The 26,339-nt window shown below is 33.0% G+C and overlaps 1 protein-coding gene across 4 annotated transcripts in view; it reads right to left on the bottom strand.

The window, feature by feature from the left end:
* The window catches only part of XRCC4 (X-ray repair cross complementing 4), a 377,298-nt gene that overhangs the window by 162,976 nt on the left and 187,983 nt on the right, over nt 1-26,339 (bottom strand). For 3 of the 4 annotated variants that reach the window (XM_031967172.1, XM_003759871.4, XM_023496092.2), the window contains 2 exons: nt 22,289-22,455; nt 1,122-1,274 (listed from right to left, as the gene is read on the bottom strand). In XM_031967172.1, the coding sequence (XP_031823032.1) occupies nt 1,122-1,274; nt 22,289-22,455 (320 nt within the window). The remainder of the gene's footprint in view (nt 1-1,121; nt 1,275-22,288; nt 22,456-26,339) is intronic. The other variant, XM_012541393.3, reaches the window with a different exon arrangement.

Below are 26,339 nucleotides of genomic sequence, written 5' to 3'. Positions count from 1 at the left end.
AAACGATAGAATTGTTACATGTATTTTATATTGAAAGCTTCAGAAAAGATCTCAGGAACATAATTCTGATTAGACAAACACATAAACCAATTTTATAGGCATACATGTACATTAAATAATACCATTTTATGGGGGAAAAGGGAGAAATCAATATTAATTCCGTTAACATAAAGCTTCTCTATGAAAATAAAACATACAAAAAAAGTGGTTTGATGCTGTTTGGCCATTATTCTCTATAAATAATTCTTGAATCCATTTCTCATTGGCTATCATACCAGGTCAATATATGCCAAAACTTGACACTTATTAAAGAAATTTTGCCAGCTAAAGAAAAAGTCATATGTAGTTATTAAGTATTGTTTAAAATATTTTGTTATTTATAAAGGAAAATACTAATATTCATATTAAAAACATTTTTAAAGGAAGCAGGTCTTTTGTATGATAAGAGTGAAAGTTAATAGATGAACAGCTCAAGGGATGTAATGGTATTCATGAATCTTTTTTAAAGAAATGTTTAAATAATCCTGTATTCATGAAATATTAAAAAGAAACCAAGAAAAGCCTCCAGCACATTGGTTTGATTTTCTACCAAGAATTCCCTTTAACATGAACATGGGGCAAATATGTTCCCCAGAAAGCAAAAAGAAACTGGACTCATGGTTTTAAAAAAAATACACACAACTCAAAAACTTGAAGATGAACAGAAACTAAGCATAAAAACTCAGTTTGAAAAGTTATTTTTTTGCTTGAAAACAATATAAAGAATATGATAATATTCATAGAAGGGGAGATAAGGAAAAAGTAATATCCTAATTAACCACATCTTACAACATTTCAGAAACGAATTCATAAAATACTTATTTTAGGAGTGAAGTGGCAATAATTAGTTGCCTCCATTTTATCAGTGTCAATTTTAGATGGATATGGAAAAACCAAAGTAAAATCAAGAACAGAATCCCTGCTTCTGAAATCCTAGTCCAAAACTGTAACACTTAGTAGAATGAGGCTATGAACATTATCTTATTGAAAGGTTAAGAAGATTAACAAGTTTGAATGAATATAATTTAAATGTATATATTTGTCATCCACTAATGGAATATCCAATTATAAAAGTCAAATACCTTTCATCTTGTGTATCCTTTTCTGGTTGCTGAGCTTGTTTTAACAATTTATGTAAGCTTCTAATCTTTCCTTTCTTCTCATTCAGAACCAGAACAAAACGCTTATAAAGGTCTGCCTCCAGATTTTCTTTAGCAGTCACACACTCTTCAAGACTAAAATTTAAAATCATAATTAAATTCTTACTTATTGGTCTTCTAATTTGAATAGCTTTAATGAAAAATATATCAGAAAAAAATCAAAACCATCCCCTAATGCTCATTGTTCTTTTTTTTTTTTATATAGCTTTTTATTTATAAGATATATGTGGGAGTAATTTTTCAGCATTGACTCTTACAAAACCTTCTGCTCCAACTTTTCCCTTCTTCCCCCCACCCCTCCCCTAGATGGCAGGTAGAGCAATACATGTTAAATACAATATATGTATACATATCCATACAGTTATTTTGCTGCACAAGAAGAATCAGACTTTGAAATAATATAAAATTAACCTGAGAAGGAAATAAAAAATGCAAACAGAAAAAAAACAGAGGGAGTAGAAATGCTATGTAGTGGTTCACACTCATTTCCCAGAGTTATTTTGCTGGATGTAGCTGGTTCTCTTCATTATTGAACAAATGTAACTGATTTGGTTCATCTCATTGTCGAAGAGAGCCACGTTCATCAGAATTGATCATCATACAGTATTGTTGTTGAAGTATATAATGATGTCCTGGTCCTGCTCATTTCACTCAGCATCAACTCATGTAAGTCTCTCCAGTCCTTTCTGAAATCCTCCTGCTGATCATTTTTTACAGAAAAATAATATTTCATAACATTCATATATCACAATTTATTTAGTCATTCTCCAATTGATGGGCATCCATTCAATTTTCAGTTTCTAGCCACTACAAAGAGGGCTGTCACAAACATTTTTGCAAATGTGGGACCCTTTCCCTTCTTGAAGATCTCTTTGGGATATAAGCCCAGTAGTAACACTGCTGGATCAAAGGGTATGCACAGTTTAATAACTTTTTGAGCATAGTATTGTTCTCTAGAATAGCTGGATGTATTCACAATTCCACTAACAATGTATCAGTGTCCCTGTTTTCTCACATCCCCTCCAAGATTCAGCATTATCTTTTCCTGTCATCCTAGCCAATCTGAGAGGTGTGTAGTGGTATCTCAGAGTTGTCTTAATTTGCATTTTTCTAATTAATAATGACTTGGAGCACCTTTTCATATGGCTAGAAATAGTTTCAATTTCTTCATCTGAAAATTGTCTGTTCATATCCTTTGACCATTTATCAGTTGGAGAATGGCTTGATTTCTTATAGAGTCAATTCTCTATATATTTTGGAAATGAAGCCTTTGTCAGAACCTTTGTGTGTAAAAATGTTTTTCCAGTTTATTGTTTCCCTTCTAATCTTGTCTGCATTAGTTTTGTTTGTACAAAAGCTTTTCAATTTGATATAATCAAAAATTTCTATTTTGTGATCAATAATGATTTCTTGTTCTTCTTTGGTCACAAATTCCTTCCTCCCGCACAGGTTTGAGAGGTAAACTATCCTATGCTCTTCTAATTTATTTATAATCTCATTCTTTATGCCCAGATCATGAACCTATGTTGACTTTATCTTGATATAGGGTGTTAAGTGTAGGTCAATGCCTAGTTTCTACCATACTAATTTCCAATTTTACCAGCAGTTTTTGTCAAACAGTGAATTCTTAGCTGGGGTCTTTGGATTTTTCAAACATTATATTGCTATAGTTATTGACTATTTGGTCCTGTGAACTCAAGTTATTCCGCTGATTAACTAGTCTATTTCTTAGCCAACACCAAATGGTTTTGGTAACTGCTGCTTTATAATATAGTTTTAGATCTGGTGCAGGAGCCCACCTTCATTTGATGTTTTTTTTTTTTGTCATAAATTCCCTCAAAAGTCTTGACCTTTTATTCTTCCAGATGAATTTTGTTGTTATTTTTTCTAGGTCATTAAAATAGTTTTTTGAGAGTCTGATTGGTATAGCACTAAATACATAGATTAGTTTAGGTAATATTGACTCTTTATTATATTTGCTCCCCCTATCCAAGAACACTTAACGTTTTTCCAGTTGGTTAGATCTGACTTTATTTGTGTGGCAAGTGTTTTGTAGTTTTGCTCATATAGTTGCTGACTTTAAAACCGTTGGTAGATAGATTCCGAAATACTTTATACTATCGGCAGTTATTTTAAATGGAATTTCTCTTTGTAACTCTAATTGTTGGATTTTGTTAGTGATATATAAAAATGCTGATGATTTATGTGGGTTTATTTTTTATCTTGCAACTTTGCTAAAGTTGTGGATTATTTCTAGTAGCTTTTTAGTAGAATCTCTGGGATTCTCCAAGTATACCATCATATCATCTGCAAAGAGTGATAATTTGGTTTCCTCATTACCTACTCTAATTCCTTTAATTTTTTTCTCAGCTCTTATTACCAAAGCTAGCATTTCTAATACAATATTGAATAGTAATAGTGATAGTGGGCAACCTTGTTTCACTCCTGATTTTATTGGGAATGGTTCCAGTTTATCCCCATTACGTATGATGCTTACTGATGGTTTTAAATAGATGCTACTGACTATTTTAAGGAAAAGTCCATTTATTCCAATACTCTCAAGTGTTTTTAATAGGAATGGATGTTGGATTTAATCAAATGCTTTTTCTGCATCTATTGAGATGATCATATGTTGTTTGTTAATTTGGTTATTGATACAGTCAATTATGCTAATAGTTTTCCTAATATTGAACCATCCCTGCATTCCTGGTGTAAATCCTACTTGGTCATGGTATATTATCCTGGGGATGATATTCTGTAATCTTTTTGCTAATATTTTCTTTAAGATTTTAGCATCAATATTCATTAGGGAGATTAGTCTATAATTTTCTTTCTCTGTTTTCAATCTACCTGATTTAGGTATCAGTACCATGTCTGTGTCATAAAAGAAATTTGGTAGGAGTCCTTCATTTCCTATTTTTCAAATAGTTTATATAACATTGGAGTTAATGGTTCTTTAAATGTTTGGTTGAATTCACATGTAAATCCATCTGGTCCTGGAGATTTTTTCTTAGGGAGTTGATTAATAGTTTGTTCTATTTCTTTTTCTAAAATGTGACTATTTAAGCAATTTACTTCTTCTTCTGTTAATCTGGGAAGCCTATTTTTTGAAGTTAGTTATCCATTTCACTTAGGTTATCAAATTTACTGGCATAAAGTTGGGCAAAGTAACTCCTAATTATTGCTCTAATTTCCTCTTCATTGGTGGAAAGTTCTCCCTTTTCATTTTTAAGATTAACAATTTGATTTTCCTCTTTCCTTTTCCTAATCAGATTTACCAAAGGTTTATCTATTTTTTATTGTTTTTTTTCATAAAACCAACTCTTAGTTTTATTTATTAATTCAATAGTTTTTTTTTTTACTTTCAATTTTATCAATATCTCCTTTTAATTTTAGAATTTCAAGTTTAGTATTTGATTGGGGGGTTTTAATTTCCTCTTTTTCTAGCTTTTTAAGTTGCAAGCCCAATTCATTGATCTCTTTCGCTATTTTATTCAAGTGAGCCTCTAAAGATATAAAATTTCCCCTTATTATCACTTTGGCTGCATCCCACAAATTTTGGTATGCTGTCTCATTGTTGTCATTCTCTTGGGTGAAATGATTATGTCTTTGATTTGCTGTTTCACCCATTCATTGTTTTAGGTGAGATTATTTAGTTTCCAATTACTTTTTGATTTATTTACCTCTAGCATTTTGTTGAATGTAGTTTTTATTTCATTGTGATCTGAAAAGAATGCATTTACTATTTCTGCCTTACTGTATTTAAATTTGAGATCTTTATGTCCTAATATGATCAATTTTTGTATAGATTCCATGAACTGCTAAGAAGAAAGTACATTCCTTTCTGTCTCCATTCAGTTTTCTCCAAAGATCTATCATACCTAATTTTTCTAATATTCTATTTACCTCTTTAACTTCTTTCTTATTTGTTTTGTGGTTTGATTTATCTAATTCTGAGAGTGCAAGGTTGAGATCTACCACTATTATAGTTTTGCTGGCTATTTCTTCTTGCAACTCTCTTAACTTCTCCTTTAGGAAGTTAGATGCTATACCATTTGGTACATATATGTTTAGTATTGATATTACTTCATTGTCTATGCTACCTTTTAGCAAGATATAGTTTCCTTCCTTAACTCTTTTAATTAGATCAATTTTTGCTTTTGATTGATCTGAGATAAGGATGGCTACCCCTGCTTTTTTGACTTCACCTGAAGCATAATAGATTCTGCTCCAGCCTTTAACCTTTACTCTGTATGTATCACTCTGCTTTAAATGTGTTTCCTGTAAACAACATATTGTAGGGTTCTGGCTTTTGATCCAATCTGCTATCCACCTCCGCTTTACGGGAGAGTTCATCCCATTCACATTTGAATTGTAAAATTACTAATTACTGTATTTCCTGATTTTCCTCCTTCCTTTTCCTAATCAGATTTACCAAAGGTTTATCTATTTTTTCTTGTTTTTTTTTCATAAAACCAACTCTTAGTTTTATTTATTAATTCAATAGTTTTTTTTTTAACTTTCAACTTTATCAATATCTCCTTTTAATTTTAGAATTTCAAGTTTAGCATTTGATTGGGGGTTTTTAATTTCCTCTTTTTCTAGCTTTTTAAGTTGCAAGCCCAATTCATTGATCTCTTTTTCTATTTTATTCAAGTGAGCCTCAAATTAAAATTACTAATTAATTTTTAATTAAAATTACTTTAATTACTAATTTAAATTAAATTAAATTAAAATGACTAATTCTGTATTTCCTGCCATCTTATCCCCAGATGATGCTTTTCTTTTTCTTTCCTCATTATCCCCCTGCCCAGTATTAAACTTATGTCCACCACTTGCCTCATGCAGCTTTCCCTCTTTAGACTCCCTCTCACCTCTTTTGAATCCTTTCCCCTTTCTTATACCTTTCCCTTATTACTCTTTTCCTTTTCCCTTTTCCTCTCCCACTTTTTAATGAGTTGAGAGAAGTTTCTCTGTAAACCAAATATGTCTATTATTTTCTCTTTGAACCAAATCTGATGAGAGTAACATTCATACAACGTTCCTCCCCCTCCCTAAATTCCCTCACATATGATAGGCTTCCTTTGCCTCTTTGTGGGATGTAATTTCCCTCTTTTTATCTCCCCTTTTCCCTTTTTCTGATACTATCCCCTTTATACTTCTACTTCCCTTTTTTATATTATATCAATAAAATCAAATTATACATGCATTTTTTATGTATGTTGATAACAGAAATGCAGTTCTCAAGAGTTCTTTTTGCCCTTTTCTGCTTCTCTTGAGTCCTACAATTGGAGGTCAAACTTTTTGTTTAGCTCTGGTATTTTCATTAGAAACAATTGGAATTCACCTGTTTCATTAAATGTTCATCTTCTTCCTTGGAAGAAAATTCTCAGCTTAACTGGGTAGTTTATTCGTGGCTGCATTCCAAGTTCTTTTGCCTTTCAAAATATCAGATTCCAGGCCCTTTGATCTTTTAATGTGGAAGCAGCTAGATCCTAAGTGAGCTTTATTGTGGCTCCTCGGTATTTGAATTGTTTTTTTCTGGCTTCTTGTAATATTTTTTCCTTACTCTAGTAGTTCTGAAATTTAGCCACAATATTCCTTTCAGTTTTTATTTTAGGGTCTCTTTCAGAAAGTGTTCAATGAAGTCTTTCAATGTCTATTTTACCTTCTATTACATCTGGGCAGTTCTCTTTGATTATTTCCTGTAAAACAATGTCTAGGCTCTTTTTTTCAATCATAATTTTCAGAAAGTCCAATTATCCTCAGATTATCTCTCCCAGATTTATTTTCCAGGTGTGATGCTTTTCCAAGTAGATATTTAATTTCTTTTTAAATTTTTTCATTTTTTTTTATTTTTGCTTGACTGATTCTTGATGTCTCAATAAATCATCTCAATAAATCACAAATAGAAATATTTGTTCAGTTCTGATTTTTAATGAGTTATTTTCTTCATTAGCTTTTTTTTTTTAACTTCTTTTTGTATATTTCCAGTTGAGTTTTTAAATGAGTTGTTTTGCTCTATGGAATTTTTTTTTAATTTTTTACTGAGTTATTTTCTTTTTCCAATTCACAAATCCCACTTCCTGGGAGTTCTTTATCTTTTCCAATTTACAAATTTTGTTTCCCTGGGAGTTCTTTACCTTTCCCAATTCACATTTTAGGAAGTTGTTTTCTTTTTCCACTTTATCAAATTTTTCTTTAAGTGAGTTATAAGCCTTTTCTTACTCTCTTGCAGTTTCTCTTTCCTTTTCCCATTTTTCTTCTAGCTCTTTTAAGATCTTTTATAATTTCTTCTAAGACAGGTTTGTATGATGGGCTCCAGGTTACTTCCCCCTTTGGGGTTTGTCTGGAGACTGTCTGTTATTAGTCTCCTTGAGGTTGAAGATCTGCTCTCTTTCTGTGGAGAAGTCATCAAGTTAGAGTTTGCTTGTCTTTTTATCTCATTTTTTTTTAAAGCCCTTAGGATCTGCCTTCAGGGAAAGGAGGTTACCCGCTTCCTCTGTAGAACAGGGATAGATATATGGATCATATATTGGCAGTTGAGCTGCAGAAGTGCCCTGGGAAGAGCCCCGCAGTGGATGTGTCTCTGTTCTGGGAAGCATGGGCATGCTGTGGCTGTTCTACTGCCCCACCCCCACCACCACTGGAGGCAGAGCTCCCCTAGTGTGCAGAAGTGTGGCTGCCCTGGGCAAAAGCCCCATACTGCAGAATGCGGTTGCACAGCTGTGCTGTTATCTATGATGAGTCACTCCCGGTGCTGAGTGGTGTAGCCAGGTCCTGTTAAATTCTGACATTTTTTGGAATACACTCTACCTTTGGCTTTAACTTCTCTGCTGATCTACTGCTTTGCAACCAAAGCAGAGCAGCCAACCTGTACTAGAGTCCTCCCTGCAAATTCTCCATCTGCAGAAACTGCCCCCACCCTGGTCTGCTCAGTGTGCTAGCCTCTGGTTCTGTCTCCCTGCCTGCCCTGGCCTGCTCCTCCCCCTCCTCCCCCAATCAGGATAAACCTTTTCTGGAGATCTTCCACATTATCTTCGGCTGGTAATTTGTTGTACTCCCAATATTTGTGGATTTTATCAGTCAAGCTGGTAAATTTGGTAATTAGTATTGAGGGTAGACAGGGAGCTTAGAATGACGTGTATGTTTTATCCACCATTTTGGCTCCACCCCGCTCATTGTTTTAAATATAATTTACAACAGTAGTGTCAAACATTCCCAAGCACAGTTTAAACAAAATTAAAATGTGCCTGGGAAATATTTAACAAAATAAACAAAAATACAATGGAATGTGTGTGTGTGTGTGTGTGTGTGTGTATCAATATGTAGTTTTCAAAGTCAATATGCATCCCACAGAATTCTTGTGCACAGTTTGGTGGCCCTTATTTCTACTTGAGTTTGACAGAGTTACACTTTACTAGAACTCATTGAGTCTGAAATGAGAAAATGTAGGTTATGCTTATTATAAGTTGTAGGGCACTATATGAAACAGTAGTTACAATTATCTAGTAAAAATAGGGCCACAATGAATGTTAGTCATATATGTCATGTAATGACAGTGAAAATTTAAAAATGGATTTAAATAAGCTAAAATGAAAATAAGCAATTTCAAATAAATTTGAAAATTCCCAAATTTAGCCATTTCTTAGATTTACTGATGACAAAATACACGTCATTTATATAATATATAATATATGAATATATAGTAATTATATATGTAATATAATTTATATAACATGTACCATAATATTACACATAATATAAACTAAAAAATCCAATAAAAAGAAACAATGGATCATAATATTTATACTTTGCTATAAAATTAATAAACTAAGTAAATCTTTAATCTTTTATTTTTTTTTAATTCAGATATAGATACCAAGACATAAAATTTTCCTACTCCTTTTCAAATCTACTTCTGGTCAAATCATTTAAGAAACTATTATATTAATTTTAGTTCTCCAATGAATGGAGAGAGTTGATCTGGCTAGAGAAGTAGATAGCATATATGGGTATACTTGACATATGATTTGCATGACAGTAATGATGTTGCTTCAATAATCCTCAAAACACTGTACCAATCTTTCATGTTTATACTGTATAGTTTTTTAGTTGGCATTTATTCTGGTATTCCTATTTCAGAATTTACAAATTAAAACAATTTACTTTAAACTAGTACATATTTCTTTAAATTCTATACAAATCTCTGATAAGAAAAAGAATGCTAAATATATATGTATGTGTGTAATACATTATATATATAAAACATATCATATATATAATACAGAATCATGCTTATATAGTAGTTTAAGGTCTGCTAAGTACTTTGCAAATAATGAGCCTATAGATATAGATATTATAATTATAAATATAAATAGATAAAAAAATATACTATAAAAATACAATCAATCAATCAATAATATAAAAATAAATCCTATTCATCAGATAAACAGAGCAGCTAAGGTACCACTTAAACAACTAAAAGTCCCTGTAGCTAGATTGCAACACAGGTCTTCTACCTAAAATTCTTTTTATTGTGCAATGCCAACTTTCTGGCTATTTATAGTAATTTTCATTGAGATTTGCTATTTTCAGGAAATTGACTTATCTCTCTCCCCCCCAAAAAAATAAAAATAAAAAAGGAAAATATATCTCTTTATCCACTCAAAATAAATTTGTATTTCTATTTCAAAAGATATATAGAATAATAAGGCAAATGTGGCATCATATTTATTCTGAACATTTAACCAGTTAAAGAAACTATTAGTAATATAAAAGCTAAAAGTTTGAAATTCTTTTTTTTTAAATACGTATTCTCCATATAAATAGCTATGAGATTTTATTTTATTCAGTTATGTTAAAGAATTTTTTGAGGAATCATTTCATAAATCATGATATTTAGGGTTTGAGGGAAGCAAGGCTTAGTGATTAGGGTCAGGCAGGTCTTAGGACTCTGGTTAGTTTGAGAGTTCTGGGACAGGTGAGGGTCATCTTATGACAAGAAGATCTTGGGGAGACAAATGGGCCCTCAGCAATCACTAGGAAAGGTTTTGAGTTATGATTAGCAAGTCTTGGGTGATTGTGACCAGAAGAGTTTACAGCCAATAAGTCTTAAGAATTTAGTAGAAAGATTTCAACTATGGCCACACTGAGGTGCAGCCCATGAAACTTGTCTATCAAAGTGACTGACTAGAAAGGGTCAGAAGCTGAGAAGATTATCACCAGAAAAGGCCAAGGAGGATGGCTGGGACATCTAAGTTGTGACCAATCGACTTAAGAAATATTCTGGATATGACTGGTGAGTTTTAAATAGGGCTGTGATTAGACAGAGACCAGAGTTATAGCTCATGAATCTAGTAACAGGATTGAAGCTCCTTGAGGACCAGGACTCTTAAATTTTGCCTTTATACTTTTATTTCCCAGCATAGTACCAAACAATGTTTGTTGTATGGTGTTAGAGTGATAAATGTCATTTATATGAAGTTGTACATTAAGCAAAGTACAGAAAAAGAAGTATATCATAAGAAAAGCAAGGAATTGAAACTAAAATAAAATGGAGGAAGAAGGGAAGAGGAGAGATGACAAAAAGGTTTCTAGCCTTTGGATAAATGGAATGAGCATAGGCAGACACTGCTAAAATCAAGAAAAAGTTAACCTTTTTATGCATGCTGGGTTATGGCAGTGCCTTTATATTATGAGTGCCAACTATTGCCTAATACAACCTATTACAAGTATTACCTATTACAAAATCCTTGCCAAACTTCAAAAATTATACCCCTCTAGGGAGAAGGATGGGGACTGGACTTGTGATCTCACTGGTAGAGGGAACTCTAAGGTGAGGAGAGTCCCCTTGAGAACACAGTCTGATGTTTTCTCTGGAACTTAAAATCTTAGAGAGGTGTCTATAACAGTTCTTGGGGTCACATGGCCAATAGTTGTCAGAGGCAGAACTGGAACATAGGTTTACCTGGCTTTGAGGATTTCTTTTAAAACTAAACTACCTCTCAGGTACTACAAAAAAAAAGTTTTTTCAGGTATTGAATTATGTGCAAAGGGGAAATAGTATCCTACTAGGAAGATTTTTGAAAGTACTCAAATAACTCAAAAACTCCTATTCACAACTTGTTAATTAAATTAGATACATGCCAATTGGAAATGCACTGTATGAAAATATAAGAATAAAGGATCATTGTGTATTATTACATTTTCTGACAACATATTTGGGGGATATTTCATATAGGAAATAATTCATCTAATTTGAATGTGATAACAGATGGCTGAACAGAATTTTCATTTAAATGACTTCAACAATTTTTAAATGAAACATCAAATGAAATGTACTAATCATTTATCAAGAAAATTTTAATCTATTTCTTTAAATTAATTCTTTACTAAAACATCAAATTAAAATATATCTTTTGTATAAAGGGAAAACAACAAATTGTTTCGGAATGATATGTAAAATTAACACTCAGCATTTAACACTAGATAAGATTTATATATGCCAACATATATAACATTATGATAAATACCAGGAATACAAAATGAGATATATCAGATTCTATCACTAAGTAATTCATAACCTAATTTCCTGTAGGCCTATTAAATGAGTTAAAAGCAAAAGCATTTTGATTTTGTTTTTATTGGAATACTGATTAATAAACTAGATCCGTGAACATCCAGGATGGAATGAATTACATGGAGTTATTAGAGAAAAAAATCTTCAGTTTATTCATTCAGTGAGTTGGCTTTTTCATGGTTTGGATGTCAACTAATGTCCTTTTTCCTTTTTAATGCTAACACTTTTCGCACCATGAAAATGGAGTAATTCTGCCTTCAAAATAATTGCTCTGCTGCCTTCTAAATAAGTGCTCTATCTCCTCTGAGCATAGCATGAAATCTTTAAATCCTACTTCCAGAGAGTCGTGTCTAAGGTAACTATGTTTAGTTTTTAAAATATACATTATTGTCACTGTTGTTGTTTTCATTTTCCCTATTCATTATCCTCCATTCAGTCAACATCTTCCTATCCAGCATGGCTTCATGGTTCTCTTCATTCTCTTCCACCTTCATCACAGATATTCCAATTGCTTCAAATATCATCTCTATAAAGGAAACTATTTGCTCTACATGTCTGATTCTGAGCTCTATGCCTATATCCCCAACTGCTGGCAGTACAATTCCAACTGGTATTTCTCTAGTACCTCACTTAAGAAGCCCAAAAGGTATAACATCACCTTCTCCCTTAAATCTGCTCTCCTTCCCCTCAATTTCCTTATTTCTACTGATGGTGTTACCATTCTAACATCATACAAGCTAGAAACCTTTTTGTCATCTCTCTTCTTCCCTTCTTCCTCAAAATCTTAATATTCTGTCAATTCTACCTTCATATATTTTTTCATATATATCTCCTCCTCTTCAAGTCACATTGCCATCAGAGTAGTTCAGATACGCTTTACTTCCATCCTGGAAAACTGTCATTGCCTTTAACTTGACTTCCAGTCTTCAGTATCTCTCTTTTCTAGTCCATTCTTTGTTTAATAGTCAAAATAATTTTCCTAATGTACAACTTTGACTATATCACTACTCTGTCTCAAAAACCTCCAACTGTTCCTTATTCTTCAGGGAAAACAAACAAACAAAACTCTTTATCATGGCATTCTCAGTACTCCATGAGATGGTCACAAATTAATTTTTTAGTGAAAATACATATTGACAGCTTCTATGCTTCTCTGTATTCATCATAAAAATATTCTACTCATTTCAAAATGCAACTTTAAAATGCCTTATGCTTCAATCAAACTAAACTTCTAATTGTTTCTACCTATATATTCTTACTTTCATACATTCACACAATCCACCAACTCCATGTCTATATTACACTCTTCAACGTCATGTACAAAAAAAAAATCCTTTTTGCTTCAAGTCTTGGCTTGGTTAATCTCTTCTCTCCATCTCCTCCACAAGGCCTTCTAAAATCATGCTAACTGAAGATGATGCTTTCTAATTGGAGAAGGAATTTTCATCTCCTTTGTTCCTATTATATTATTTATGTCCTACTTGACTTATATGTTCCTTGAGAGCAAGGTGTCATTTTTAAAAAATTTATATATCCTATTGAATATCATAGTGCTTTGCACACAGAAGTCATTTAACAAATATTTGTTGTAGGTGTCATATCACTTCACAGGGAATTTACTAACTTAAAAAAACTGATTCTCCAACTATTAGGTGAGTACAGATATGCATTACTTATTATTATTGTTGTTACTTATGTGTGTATGTATGTCACTTATGTCATAAGGTCATAATACAAAAATAAAAGACCCAAATCTAATGATATTCATATGAATAGTGACTTTACAGTTAGATCAATATTGGGACAGCCATGGCCAGAGCCTTAAAAATAGCAGAATAATTTTGAAATGACCACAAAATTGGATAGTAATAAAAATATACATACATACATATTTGTCTTATATAAATGAAATCCTTTATGAAAAAATCAATACTACAGATGTGGCTACAAAAAATAAAACAAGAGAGTTAAAGAACACCTCAAGAAATGTACTATATAAAATGCTCATATCTACCCAGCAATACATCATTTATTCTGAGCAAAAAAAAAATTATATATAGAGAAAATAAGATATGTATTGATATTATTTTTCTGTTATATTCTTGCCTGATCAGCTTCTATATATTCAATTAAGACTTAATTTGTAGAAACTGACACAATTGCTGCATCATAATTAAATATCCTAGGTAGTTCAGAAAGGGAAAAAAAAAAATGAATCTTGGTGCCTGAAATAAAAAAAAAAAACTACTGCAGTAAAAATTAATATTAATTTGAAGGATAATATAAACATAATTGAAGTAAATTTCTTCCTGATTTTTCCTTTTTAAAAAAATATTATGTGCTGCACCTATCAAGAACTCTACTCACTGTCATCTTTGCCCTTTTGAAATGTGGCTGTGAATTGATTCAGGAACAAAAAGGTCTCTATATTCTGAACCAAAACAAATACCACAAAGTTCCTGCACTAATGCTCATACAATCTATTCAGATATTCTTGTAAACCACACACAAAACTTGTTTACATGTTATGTTACAAATAATTATAACAAGCTTAGGTATCTAGTTTTCAAAGCCATAACAAATTAGAGATCATAAATTTAAGGGGGAAAATGGGGCATGGAAAATGAATAGTGCCATAAACAGTCACAGTAATCATAGCAATAAATGATAACTGACAATCTGACAGCATGGAAAAATGAACAGAAATTATTTTAAAAAATAAACAATTATTCAAAAAGCAGAGCAGTCTGGAAAAATTTATTGCAACAATAAGTTCATATCTCAATATTTCCAGAGAACATTAGTCTATTTAGCAGCTGACATTTATTGAAAAATTATCGTCCAAAAAAAGGTTAAAACTTTGTCAATAAAAAATAAATGATGAGGGAAAGGCTATTTAATTAGACATATTTGCATATGTAAATATATAATTATGATTAGTCCAAGATTTCTACTCCAGGACTCAAAAGCTGATTTTTATGCATGTATAAAGCAAAAATATATTACTAAACAAAGTATTTATTTAATTTCAACTCTAAAATTTCTTTTAAGTATGTTGATTTATAATTATGTCACACAATAGTATGTTTCTGATGAAAATAGTACATGATAATTTGTCCTTTTGCAATGTAAATGTTAAATGTACATTTAGCATAAACAAAGATAGCTGAACAAAGCTGACAATATTATTAGAATGTTAAATAGCTGCATTGGGACTGTATGGTAACTTTAAGTAAGTCATAGCCATTTCTGATACCTGGAGACAGTAGTTATTCTTTTGTAAATGATATCATAAGTTAACTTTTATCTTTATAGTTTTGAAAAAAAAAGTAGTAAAAATTAATTTTTGAATTAGATTTCTATTTTGGGAAATAAATTACATATGATCTGCAAATACAAAGGTAAGTTTTAATTGAGACCAAAAGAGATTAATATGAATATTTCTTATTTTTGATAATCCTCTATAAAGTTACCACCCCAATGTCTCATGATGTGGATGGAGATGACTCAAATACTTTCAAAGTCTATGTCACTGGAATATGAGCTCTGATAGATCTATTCAATAAGGCAGCACTTCGTGAAAAAAGGAATGTTTAATCAGCAAAGGTAGCTTTAAATTTTATCTCCAAAAGTTACAAGTCATTAAACCAGTAGTCTTTATATAAAATGGAGATAATGATATCTGAAGTACCCACCTCCTCAAAGAATTCTTTCAAGAAACACTTGCTCATCTCTCCTTCTAGTTCTCATCATGATCCAAAGCCAAGAAGGAAAGAGGGCAGCCAGTTGCAGCTTATGTACTAAAATATGATGCATAAGATGGAAAAGGAGAGAAATTTCGTAAAGACCTCATTAAGATTCTCCAAAGTCAAACTTACTTTAACTCTCATACTCAACAAAAGACACTGATTCCATCTGTCAAGTGTCCTTACTTTCTCCACATTGCTAATCTGTCTTTTTCTACTATCTCCCCCTTCACCTTGGTCTCACATGAAAAAGTAGGCAGTCCTTCTTGCCAAAGCAAATCTTTCTTTCCTATCATTCTGAAGGTCAGACATTTTTATAATGTCCCAATCATCCAAGTTGTAAGCCTGGATGTCATCCTTGAGTCATATCATATATTTACCCCACATCATCAATTTGTTGCAAAGTTTTGTCATTTCTACCTTCACAACATGGTTCCAATGATTCCCTTTCTCTTTACTCACATAGCTCCCACCCTGATGCAGGGCCTGATCACCTCATGAAAAAAAGACTATACAAACTATTTCAATAGCCACTTATGGATCTCCCTGCCACCAGTCTCTTCATTCTCCAGTCTATCCTTCACTTATCCGCCAAAGTGATTTTATTAAAGCACAGGTCTGACCATGTCACCTCCATCCCTACCCCCAACTCAGTAAACTTTGGTTGTTCCCTATTGACTCCAGGATCAAATACAAAATCCTTTATTTGGCTTTCCAAGCCTATCACAATTTTCCCTGTTGTTATTTTTCTAAACTTCTTATTCTATATTCTTCTCTTTGTACTTTACAATCTAGCTACAACAAGCTCTCTGTTGCTTCTGACACACATAATACTCTATCTCCCTTCTGTGAGATGCATGTTAACTACTCCATGGTAATTTGAACTCCTTAAGGAAGAAACTATATTTATGCCAGGACACCCTAGCAATTAGAAAAATACCTGTTAGCACTTAATAAAGTTATTGACAGTCTGACATTAAGAAACTTGCCCAAGCATACTCAGCTAGTAAGTATCCAAAGTGAGATTTATCATGGCTCCCAAGTTCAGCACTCTAAGATGCCATAATAGAAGTATTTTATGAAATCTTCTGCCTATCACAAGCCAAAATCTGTCTATTTCTGGATAGTTCAAAAAAATAAAATCCAACAAACTTCTTTGTTCTCATCTGTGTGTCAGGGAGTCAGATCGTGCATCAGCTGTCTCATATTCCTACTTCTGCTTTCCATTTAAGGAAGTGGTATTGAATATTGATGAGAAAGTCTTCATCTAGCCTCTGGCAATCATTTTAGACTAATTTGTTCAAGTACCAAATACCCAGTCTGCATTTTTGTGGGTAATTTGTGGATAGTTCCTTTCATCCTAAGGCACTCTGAATTTTGCAGACACTATTTATAAAGAATAAGCTCATCACCTTTAATTTGATCTGTTTACTAAAACACAAAAGCACACACACCAAGCTAGAATTTCAAATCACAAGATGCCCTTTAATTCTAAATGCTTAATATCTATTATTTTATAGTTAAATTAGAAAAAATGTAAATTAAGTAGACATACTATTTTCAAACTCTGGATTACATAGGATGCAATTATTTGTACAGAATGAAATTAAATTAATTTGCTTTATTAAAAATTTTATGACACTGGAGATAAAAATAATTATGAGAAATAATTTTTTCTACATGTAATTAAAGTCACAGTGACATGACATGAATGTATCTAATTTTTAAAATCTCTTTAGATCTATATAGAAATAACTTCTTTCAACTGAGCATCTAATCCATCAACATCATCTCAACGAGATGCCAAAATTATTCACTGCTCTCAAGGCATTCTCTCATGCATGGATAATGTCAACACAATAGAATCCCTACAACTATCAATCAGTGGTCTTATGCAGAACAAACAAAAATATCTTTATGCAATTTTAGATTATAAGTTTAAAGGTAAGATCAAAGTTGCAAACAGATACTTATTTACTATTATTTTATATTGGCTTATAATATGATGATCCAGAAATCAATAGATTGCTGCAGATATAACTCTATACCTGACTACCTGTTAGTCTCATCTATCTATCTATCTAATATATCTACATATAGTTTATTGTCTAACATCTACAAATAATATATATGGGATCACAGGATCTTAAATTTTGAATTGCAAGAGAACCTAAGTGCAATTAATACAATCTCCTCATTTTATGAATAAGGAAACAGACTCAAAATGTCACACTGTTAATAGGTGTCACATCTGTGATGTGGACCTACCTTCTAACATTCTATCTCATCTACGACATGCTACTTCCAATATGGAGGTCTTGAAGTTGGAACTAATGGAGTTACAAAATTACTACTACTCTCAAGAGACCCAGGCAATCCTCTACAACTTCACATGGCAAAACAAAAATCTGATTTATACTGAGTTTCCTCATTCAGAGTTTTCAAGAGGAGAGTCAAAGAGGAAAAGAAAATGGAAAATGAATGTCTATATATGTGATATATATATATATATATATATATATAGGAAGAGTCAACTCCATTTCAATTATGTAAATACAGAATGCCCAGATAGCTTATTTGAATCAGTTAACAGACACAATGCAGCTTTACATGTATGAACAAGATGATTTATGCCTTGTGGTATCATTATGAAATTTAAACTATTTTGATTAGGCCAAGAAAGGAACAGCTGATTTGCTAAATAAATAAGCTAACCATAATCTCTGAGAGACTTTAAATAATAGAGAGATTTCAGTTATTCACCAGTCAGTCAGTGAGTCTTTCAAGTGTTGAACCAGGCTAATAGTGAAAGAGTGGATTCCTGAGTTCAAGAGCTAAGGATTCCAGTCCCTGAGCTGGAACCAAGATGCTGAAAAGGAATCACTCTCGTGTGGAAGGAGGTTTCTCTCTCCCTTCTCACTCCCAAATCTCATACCTTTGCCTATATAATAGCAGACAGTTATTCTGGCTAGGATCACGGAAACTGGATTTCCAGGAGACAATGAATAAATCCAGGATCACAGTAATACTATGAAAATTTTGAGAAAACTGAAAATAAATTGAAAAATAAATCAAAGAGCATGATTCTTTGTATCATAGAATGTAATATTTTGGCTAACTTTCTGGAGATCCTCCAAATGGGCCTTGGTTTCAGAATAATCACCACAAGAATAGTCAGGAATAAAGTCCAAAGTTTTTATTATCTCCTTCACAGTCTGTCTCCTTTGCCTGGGTCTGGGCTAGTTTTTTGGGTAACCTTCAGATGCACCTTGCTCTTAGTAGAAGAATGCAGAAGACAGAAAAGCCCACCAGGATGGTGGGAGATGGAAGGTCTCTCTTCTAGTTCTTGTTGGTCCTTATATACTTTATTACAATTACATCATTAGAGCACACTACACATGTGTGAACTTAGAGAACCATTATATCACCATGCTAAGTACTAAATATATATATAAACTAGATAACCATTGTCTCATCAATTCCTCTGAGTTAAGACCTTGTTTCAAGTATACTTCTCCAGAGTTCTAGCTCTCTACAATAGAACAGTAGTTTTGGATTTAAGAAAGGATTTTCAAGCCAAAAAACATTACTAAGCAGACAGGAAATAAAAAAGCACTTATTAAGCATCTACCTTGTGTGAGGAACTATATTAAACACTTCAACAATAGTATATGATCTAATTATTCCCATTTTACAGTTGAGAAAGTGAGGTAGAGATTAAGTGACTTGTTCAGGATCACCTAGCTGGTAAGTATCTGAAGCTAACCTCTACATGAGTTTCTCACTACCACTGTACTGACACTTGTCCAGTGTGGGAGAGCCTGCACTTTCTGGGACCACATATGCATTTGTGAGAGAATGTGCTCCAGAATTTTGAGGGAAATGATTAACATCCATTGTTCTTATTATATTGCCTCAGTAAGTACCTTTAGGAAAAGCTAATTGAGGCTACTGACAGATTGTTAATGGGAAGCATACCATGAGAGATTATGAATAACAGCAAAAAAACCCAGGCCCTTAGGATTCTCCTAAGAAGTCTGAAAATAACTAAAAATATTGATTTTTAGTTCTCTTTTGGAGAATGTGTGATAGAAGATTGGGGGAGTGGCTCCCAATGTGTGTATGTATGTGTATAAAACACACACATACACTTATGGTCCTTTCAAATATTTAGTCTATACACATTAATTCAGGGCATGCACTGAAATAATGTTATTTTACAAACAAGAAATTTAAGGACAGAGAAATTAAGTGACTTTCTTTCTTTCATTCTGTCAATCATGGTAAAACAAGAACAAAACCAAACTTTCCAAATTCTTTATCTAATAGCTTCAATTACCTTAGCTGTTTGTCATTTCAATCAGATAAAAAAATTTAGTGCAAGCCAAAATATGTATCCTAAATCCCAAACACTACCTATACCAAGGATTCAATGTATATGTATATTTACTGTTTTAGCATGGTAACATTAATTATTAATTCCAAAATATAATATGATGTAATTAATATAATACACATATATATCCTGTTAGGAATCCTGATGAATATTACTGTACTTCCTTCTTCTTTCATCCTGGTTATTCTCTATTGGCTAGATATACATTAGTATTATAAAACACTAAGAACCCGGAGAAACTAATATCTGCCTAATGGGCTAACAATGTTTTTTCCCAACTCAGGATTACAGGATGGTAAAATATCTAGTGTAAATTTTCTACCAGAAATCTCTCTAAAGTTCAAGGGGTAAGGGCACTGGGAAAAACATAGGCACAGAATTTTAATACAAAATATTGAGGAAGAATGAAAAAAAGTTTTTTTTAATGTTTATATTCTTAATAAATATCAAAGTAAAAGAACTATCTGCTCAAAGATGTTCATATTAATATTATATGTAATTATAAAAAACTGTAAGTAATCTAAATGCTTAACATATGATATATTAATGTAATATAATACTATAGAGCAATTAAGTCCAGTATGTGAAAATATATATTTTTTAAAATCTGGTGAGAACTTTGTGAAATAGCTCATAGGAAAAAAAATAGAAAAAACACACTCTCTATGATCACATGAAAAAAGTAAATGAAAAAAAGTGAAAAAATTGTGTCCTCTAAGAATGAATGGAAAAAAAAAATTCTCATCTTTCCACAGATGAGGGGCTAAGGAGTTAATATTGGTTAGTTTAGCTGAATAGTTCTTTTTTTGCCACTTTAATTATTTGATAAAACAGATGACTCTGAAGGTACAGGAATAAATAATATATAGAGTAATGTAAGGGATATAAAAATAAAGGATAATCAAAACCATTTTAATGTAATACATTACCATGATCTCTTAATTACCATATGCAATAGCTTTTCTCAAACTTCAGACAGCTTGATTTTTCTGCAACCTCCATGAGATATCATTGTTATAGGTGAACCCTTTTATGGAGGCCATCCTAGGCATTCTCTTTTTTCTTCTCTACATTCTCTCACTTGATCTCAGCTTTCATGGATTCTATAATCATTTTCATACAGATAATTCTTAGTTCTACTTTTCAAACTCTAGTTTTTCTCCTGAATTCTTATATTATACCACTAACCATATATTAAACATTTCAATCTAGCTGTTCTATCAGCATTTCAAACTCAATATGTTCAAAACAGGACTCATGATCTTTACTCTAAACCCTGTTTTCTTCTGAACATTCCTGTTAGAGCTGAGGGCATTATCTCCTTGTCCCCTAAGTTCATAACTCAATGTCAAACCTGACTACCCTCTCTGCCTTGGCCAACATAGCCCATCAGCTGCCAGATCTTGTCATTTTTTTCTAAATACTATCTCTCCCACATATCCCCATATCTTCACTCACACAACTACCACTTTTTCAGATACTTGCCACCTCGCCTCTGAACTACTGTTTATAAAATCCCAACTATTTGGTCTCATTTTCTTAAGTGTTCTCTCCACAAAACTGTCAAAGTAATTTTTCTTAAGCATAATGTGAGTATATCGTGCTCACCCCACTTCAAACAGTAAATTCCTGTGACTTCTTAAGTCAGTTATCAAATATTCTATCTTTGTCATGGAAAGGTTACACACAAACTTTTGCTGCCTGTTGCCTTTTTGGGGGAGGGGAAAGAGAAAAAGATCTAAAAGACAGGGAGGGGAGAAAGGAAAGGGAAAAAGTAGAAAGGAAAAGAATAGAGAAATCTGCTGAGAATTTAGAGAGAGGGGCTGAAAAAAATATTATTTAAATTAATTACTCTAAATGTAAGTAGTTACAAGCAAGTTTAATTGTTTACATTGATATCTGGTAGGAAATTTCTTTTTTTAAAAATATTTAATAAATGTTTATTGATTGATTGATTGACAGTAGCCAATATTGCCATGAAGGTCAAACACACACAAATCTAAACTGAGAAAATTATAATTCCTACTATTTCAAACATGTCTGCTTTCTTGATAAACCCTCTCTAATGAGAATTTTCTAATGAAATTTTTAATTATTTAAAAATAAGTGAGAGGAACTGATAGTAAAAATTTTGTGGACTGGGAAAAATTTGCAACAGACTATTCACAGAGAGAGTATCATTAGCCTGAAAACACAGTCATAAAAGTCAGTATTAGATAAGGAATGACTGACTTAGAATAAATATTTGGTTCAGTTATAGGTACCAAAGTTTAATTTTAAAAATACATATGAATTCACAAACATATGATCTTTATATAACTATTCCAAAAGTGCAGTGTGTCCTACATGCAATCAACTAACCCACCGTTTTTGGACATCGCTCCAGTCCCTCTGAAGCATCTCATTCTCTCTCTGCAGGTGTCTGTTCTTGGCGAGCTGGTCAGCCATACAGTCTAGGCAATAGCTCATCAGTTCTCGGATGACTTCAGCTGGGCTTGAGACCTTCTGCAGGTTCAGTGATCCAAGTATAAACTAGGACAAAAGAAAAGCTGTATTAATTTCTGGTGACTTAGAATGATTAAGGAACCTGGTTTCAAACCCACAGTTTTGTTGTCAATTTTTCTTGTTTGTTTTTTAAAGAGGCAAAAACTTAAAGCATAAATATCACTTTATTTGAACATTTTAAATATTAGGGAGAAATGCAAATATTTTGTCAATTTAATTTGTTTTATTCATGTTTATAACAGGAATAAAAATACAACCTACAAGACCCATCAAAAAAACAGCATATTACCTATAACCACAAAAAAAATAATAGTTGTTCAATAATGTTCCATTCTTTGTGATATCCTTTGGAGTTTTCTTGGCAATGAAACTGCAGTGGTTTGCTATTTACGTCTCCAGCTCATTTTGCAAATGAACTGAGGTACACAGTTTTAAGTGACATGACTAAGGACACACAGCTGGTGTCTGAGTTCAAATCTAAACAGAGGAAGATAAGTCTTCTTGACTTCAAGCTTGGCACTTATCCGCAGTACCACCTAAATGCTTAATGGAGAGTATCATTTGCTTATTTGTAACCAACCTAATCTTCATTCTCTTTATTCAGTTAAAAATATTTAGACCAATACATCTTAATGCTAATCTCTAGTAATGTCTATGGGAAGCACATAACATTTAAGTTAACAGCGCTTAAAGTTTTTTTTTTTTTTTTTTTTTAATATTTATAGCTCAGGGAAAGGGGAGAATTGTAGGATATCAGTAAAATCGTTTTAACACTGTATACCAAAAAATCAGAAGGAAAAGGTATGTATTTAACTCCTCCATCTAAAATTAGTGTCTAAAAACACAAATAAGAACAGGTCAACTATGTAGTAATATGTTTTACCTTTGGTTTGAGAGCTTTTTGTATCTGAACTATAATTTCATTAAGTCAGGAAAATGGCAATTATGGAAACTGCCTATGACAATATGTTGGGAATATGACTTCATATCCTTGAAGAACTACCTGGGACACAAATGGTTTATCCAAAGTCATAGAGTTAATATGTGTCAGAAGCAGGACTTGATACAAAGCCTTTCTAATTCCAAAATCTGTCTTCTATCTACTGTACCAGTGGTGTCAAACTTAAATAGAAATAAAGGCCACTTGTTGGAATCTTTACAAACTGTTAAGTCATTAGAGTTGATAGAGACAATAATTATCTAATTTAGCATGGTTCAGTATGATTGATTTAATTTTACAAGGAGATGTTATGAGCCAGAACTTGAAACAAAGTACTAAGTACAACTGATAGAAACAATGCTTGTGTTTACACCTTTAGAGGGCTCTTATAAGCAAGAAATATTTAAGTACTGATTGGAGTTCACACTTTTGGGAGATTTCAGGGTTTAGTATGAGATATCCTAATTCACACCTCTCTTATGCCCTGCCTCCAGAAGGAGGAGTTAACGTTTGGGAGATCATATATATAGAGAGGCTCTTAGCTTCTGGGGAGTTACTTCAGAACATTCCCAGGGATCAGAGAGGAGCACTCTGGGAGGAGAGCTCTTGCAGCTTTGTCCTTTGCCTCTGCTTTCTTCAGCCTCCAGCCAGCACCAAGGTAGAAGATGCAATGAATCTCTCTTGCCTCTGAGAGAGGGCTTGTGGGCTTCCTCCCAGAGTGCTCCTCTCCGACCCCTAGGAATGTTCCGAAATAACTCTTCCCAGTGGCTTACTGAAGCTCTATTTATGCTGAGTGTAAAAGGTTGACTCCATCTTCTAGAGGCAGGGAGGTGAAGTGCTCTGAAGTACTGCAATAGTCTCATCAACGATTTTTCATCTCAAGGAATTCAATGATTCCTGCTGAAACAGTCTCATGTTGTATTAGGGAATCCAATGATTCCTGAAAATTTTAAAGTTTTTTTTAACAGTAGTCTCATTGTCAGCCATGCTCTTTCAGTGTCAGATGTTTTTCAATCTTCTCCTTTGTTTTGAAGAACTTGAAACAGTCTCATCTTGTATTAGAAATCCAATGATTCCTGAAGATTTTAAAGTTATTTTAAGTCTCATTGTCAGCCATGCTCTTTCGGTGTCAGATGTTTCTTAAATCTTCTCCTTTGTTTTGAAGTTTTTTTCTCCTTTTCTGTTTCTCTCTGATGGACAAGGCGAATACTGCTCATTGGCAACCATCTGATTCCTTCTCCACCTGTGGAGATACAAGCAAACCCTCTTCCCCAAGCAGTTAATCTATCTAATTCCCTTCTATTTACCACTTTGGGGATTTCTCTTCATCATCTGGCAATTACATTGGAACTGTTTGCACTGGACCAGTGTCCAGTTAGTTTAAAAAGGACCCTGTTAGTTTAAAAGGCCTATATTCTCCCCAGCTGTCTGTTTGCATTGAATACTGCCCTTTTTGGTTAAAAGGCCTGTATTCCCCCCAAGTGTAATCCTGATTGCTTTTCTGTTGGTTGATGACACCAGAGTCCTGAATTTCTAAAGACTTTCTGGGTGTAACCTCAGCTGCTATCATGCCCCACTTATCTTTTGATTGATATCTTGGAGATGGGCCCTGCCTCTCATTTCTCTGGGTCAATCTACATTCAGAGACCCAGTGAAAGCCTCCATTGCATTTTGGACATGGGGTTTTGGGTTTTCTCTCACCCTGTCTTCTCACTCTATCTCCATATCTACAATGAGCTCTCAAATGTCAACTTTTCCACACTGAAAACATCGACAAATTTCTCTAGAAGTCCTTTGCCAAGAGGGACCCTGTCTTTCCATGTTCATCATAGTTTGGGTATAATAAGCATTTGTGCCCACTGTGGCACAGCATCTTATGATCTCCTCTAAAGGAGCATCTTTGTCTAGTCCCCATACAATTCTTTTGCAAACCTCATTGGCATTTTCCTTAGCCAGATGTCTGGTAATTATTTCTGTGGCAGCATTATCTCCAATGTTTTTAATTACAGCTGTTTGCAAACATCCCACAAAATATGCAAAAGGTTCATTGGGACCTTGTTCTATTTTTGTAAAAGCTTTACTTCCATCTTTCTGTCCAGGGAGAGAATTCCAAGCTTTTATTGCAGCCTTAGAAATTTGCTCATACACTGTTATAGGATAATAAATCTGTTCTGAATTCTCTCCATACTGACCTTCACCAGCTAGTTGGTCAAAAGTGATTTGTCCAATACTTCCTGTTTGCCTATTGCCTTGGGCTTGAATCCTACATAATTCATGAAACTCCAAAAGCCACAACAAATTTTGTCCAGGTTCTAAGCATGTCTTTGCTATGGATTTCCAATCATTCGGGGTTAAGATTTCATAAGACAAATTATCTAGTAACATCTTCACATAAGTTGATGTAGCCCCATAAAAAGTGCAACCCTTTTTCAAATCTTTAATTTTTTCTAAATTAAAAGAGTGTATTGTCTCTCTTTTTGACCTGAAGAGTCAAGCTTTTCAATCACAGGACATGCATTTATAAAAATCAGATATATCTTCTCCTTCATTTTTTGCCTTAATTAATGCTTTTTCTAATCTTGTCATATTCTGCTTTACAGAAGAAGCTGACTGTGTTTCTGCCTCTCTCCCTCCCCCTTCTTCCTCCACCCATAAAGGGTTAATTGAGGGGGGAGGGTCATGAGATGTGGAATGATCTAATTCCTCCTGCTGTGAAGTATCACACTCAGAATTGTGCTTAACTCCATTCTTATCTCATTCTTGCTGCTTTTCACCTAGTTTAGTTGGCACCTCTCCCTGCTGCTGTTTCTTCTTTTTTCTTCTTTTAATACTTATAAAATTTCCTAAAACCAGTTGTATTAAATTATATGTATTAAGTATGTCTTTGGAAATTGAGTTAGGTCCATTTTTATTATAGAATTGACAAAGATCGTCTCCTACTAATTTCCATTCATCTAGATCTAATTCTTTC

Source organism: Sarcophilus harrisii, chromosome 1 (genome assembly GCF_902635505.1).
Source record: "Sarcophilus harrisii chromosome 1, mSarHar1.11, whole genome shotgun sequence".
In the NCBI taxonomy this organism is placed as follows: domain Eukaryota; kingdom Metazoa; phylum Chordata; class Mammalia; order Dasyuromorphia; family Dasyuridae; genus Sarcophilus; species Sarcophilus harrisii.
The sequence above is the reverse complement of the archived record's forward strand: the minus strand, read 5'-3'. Positions and strand labels throughout refer to the sequence as shown.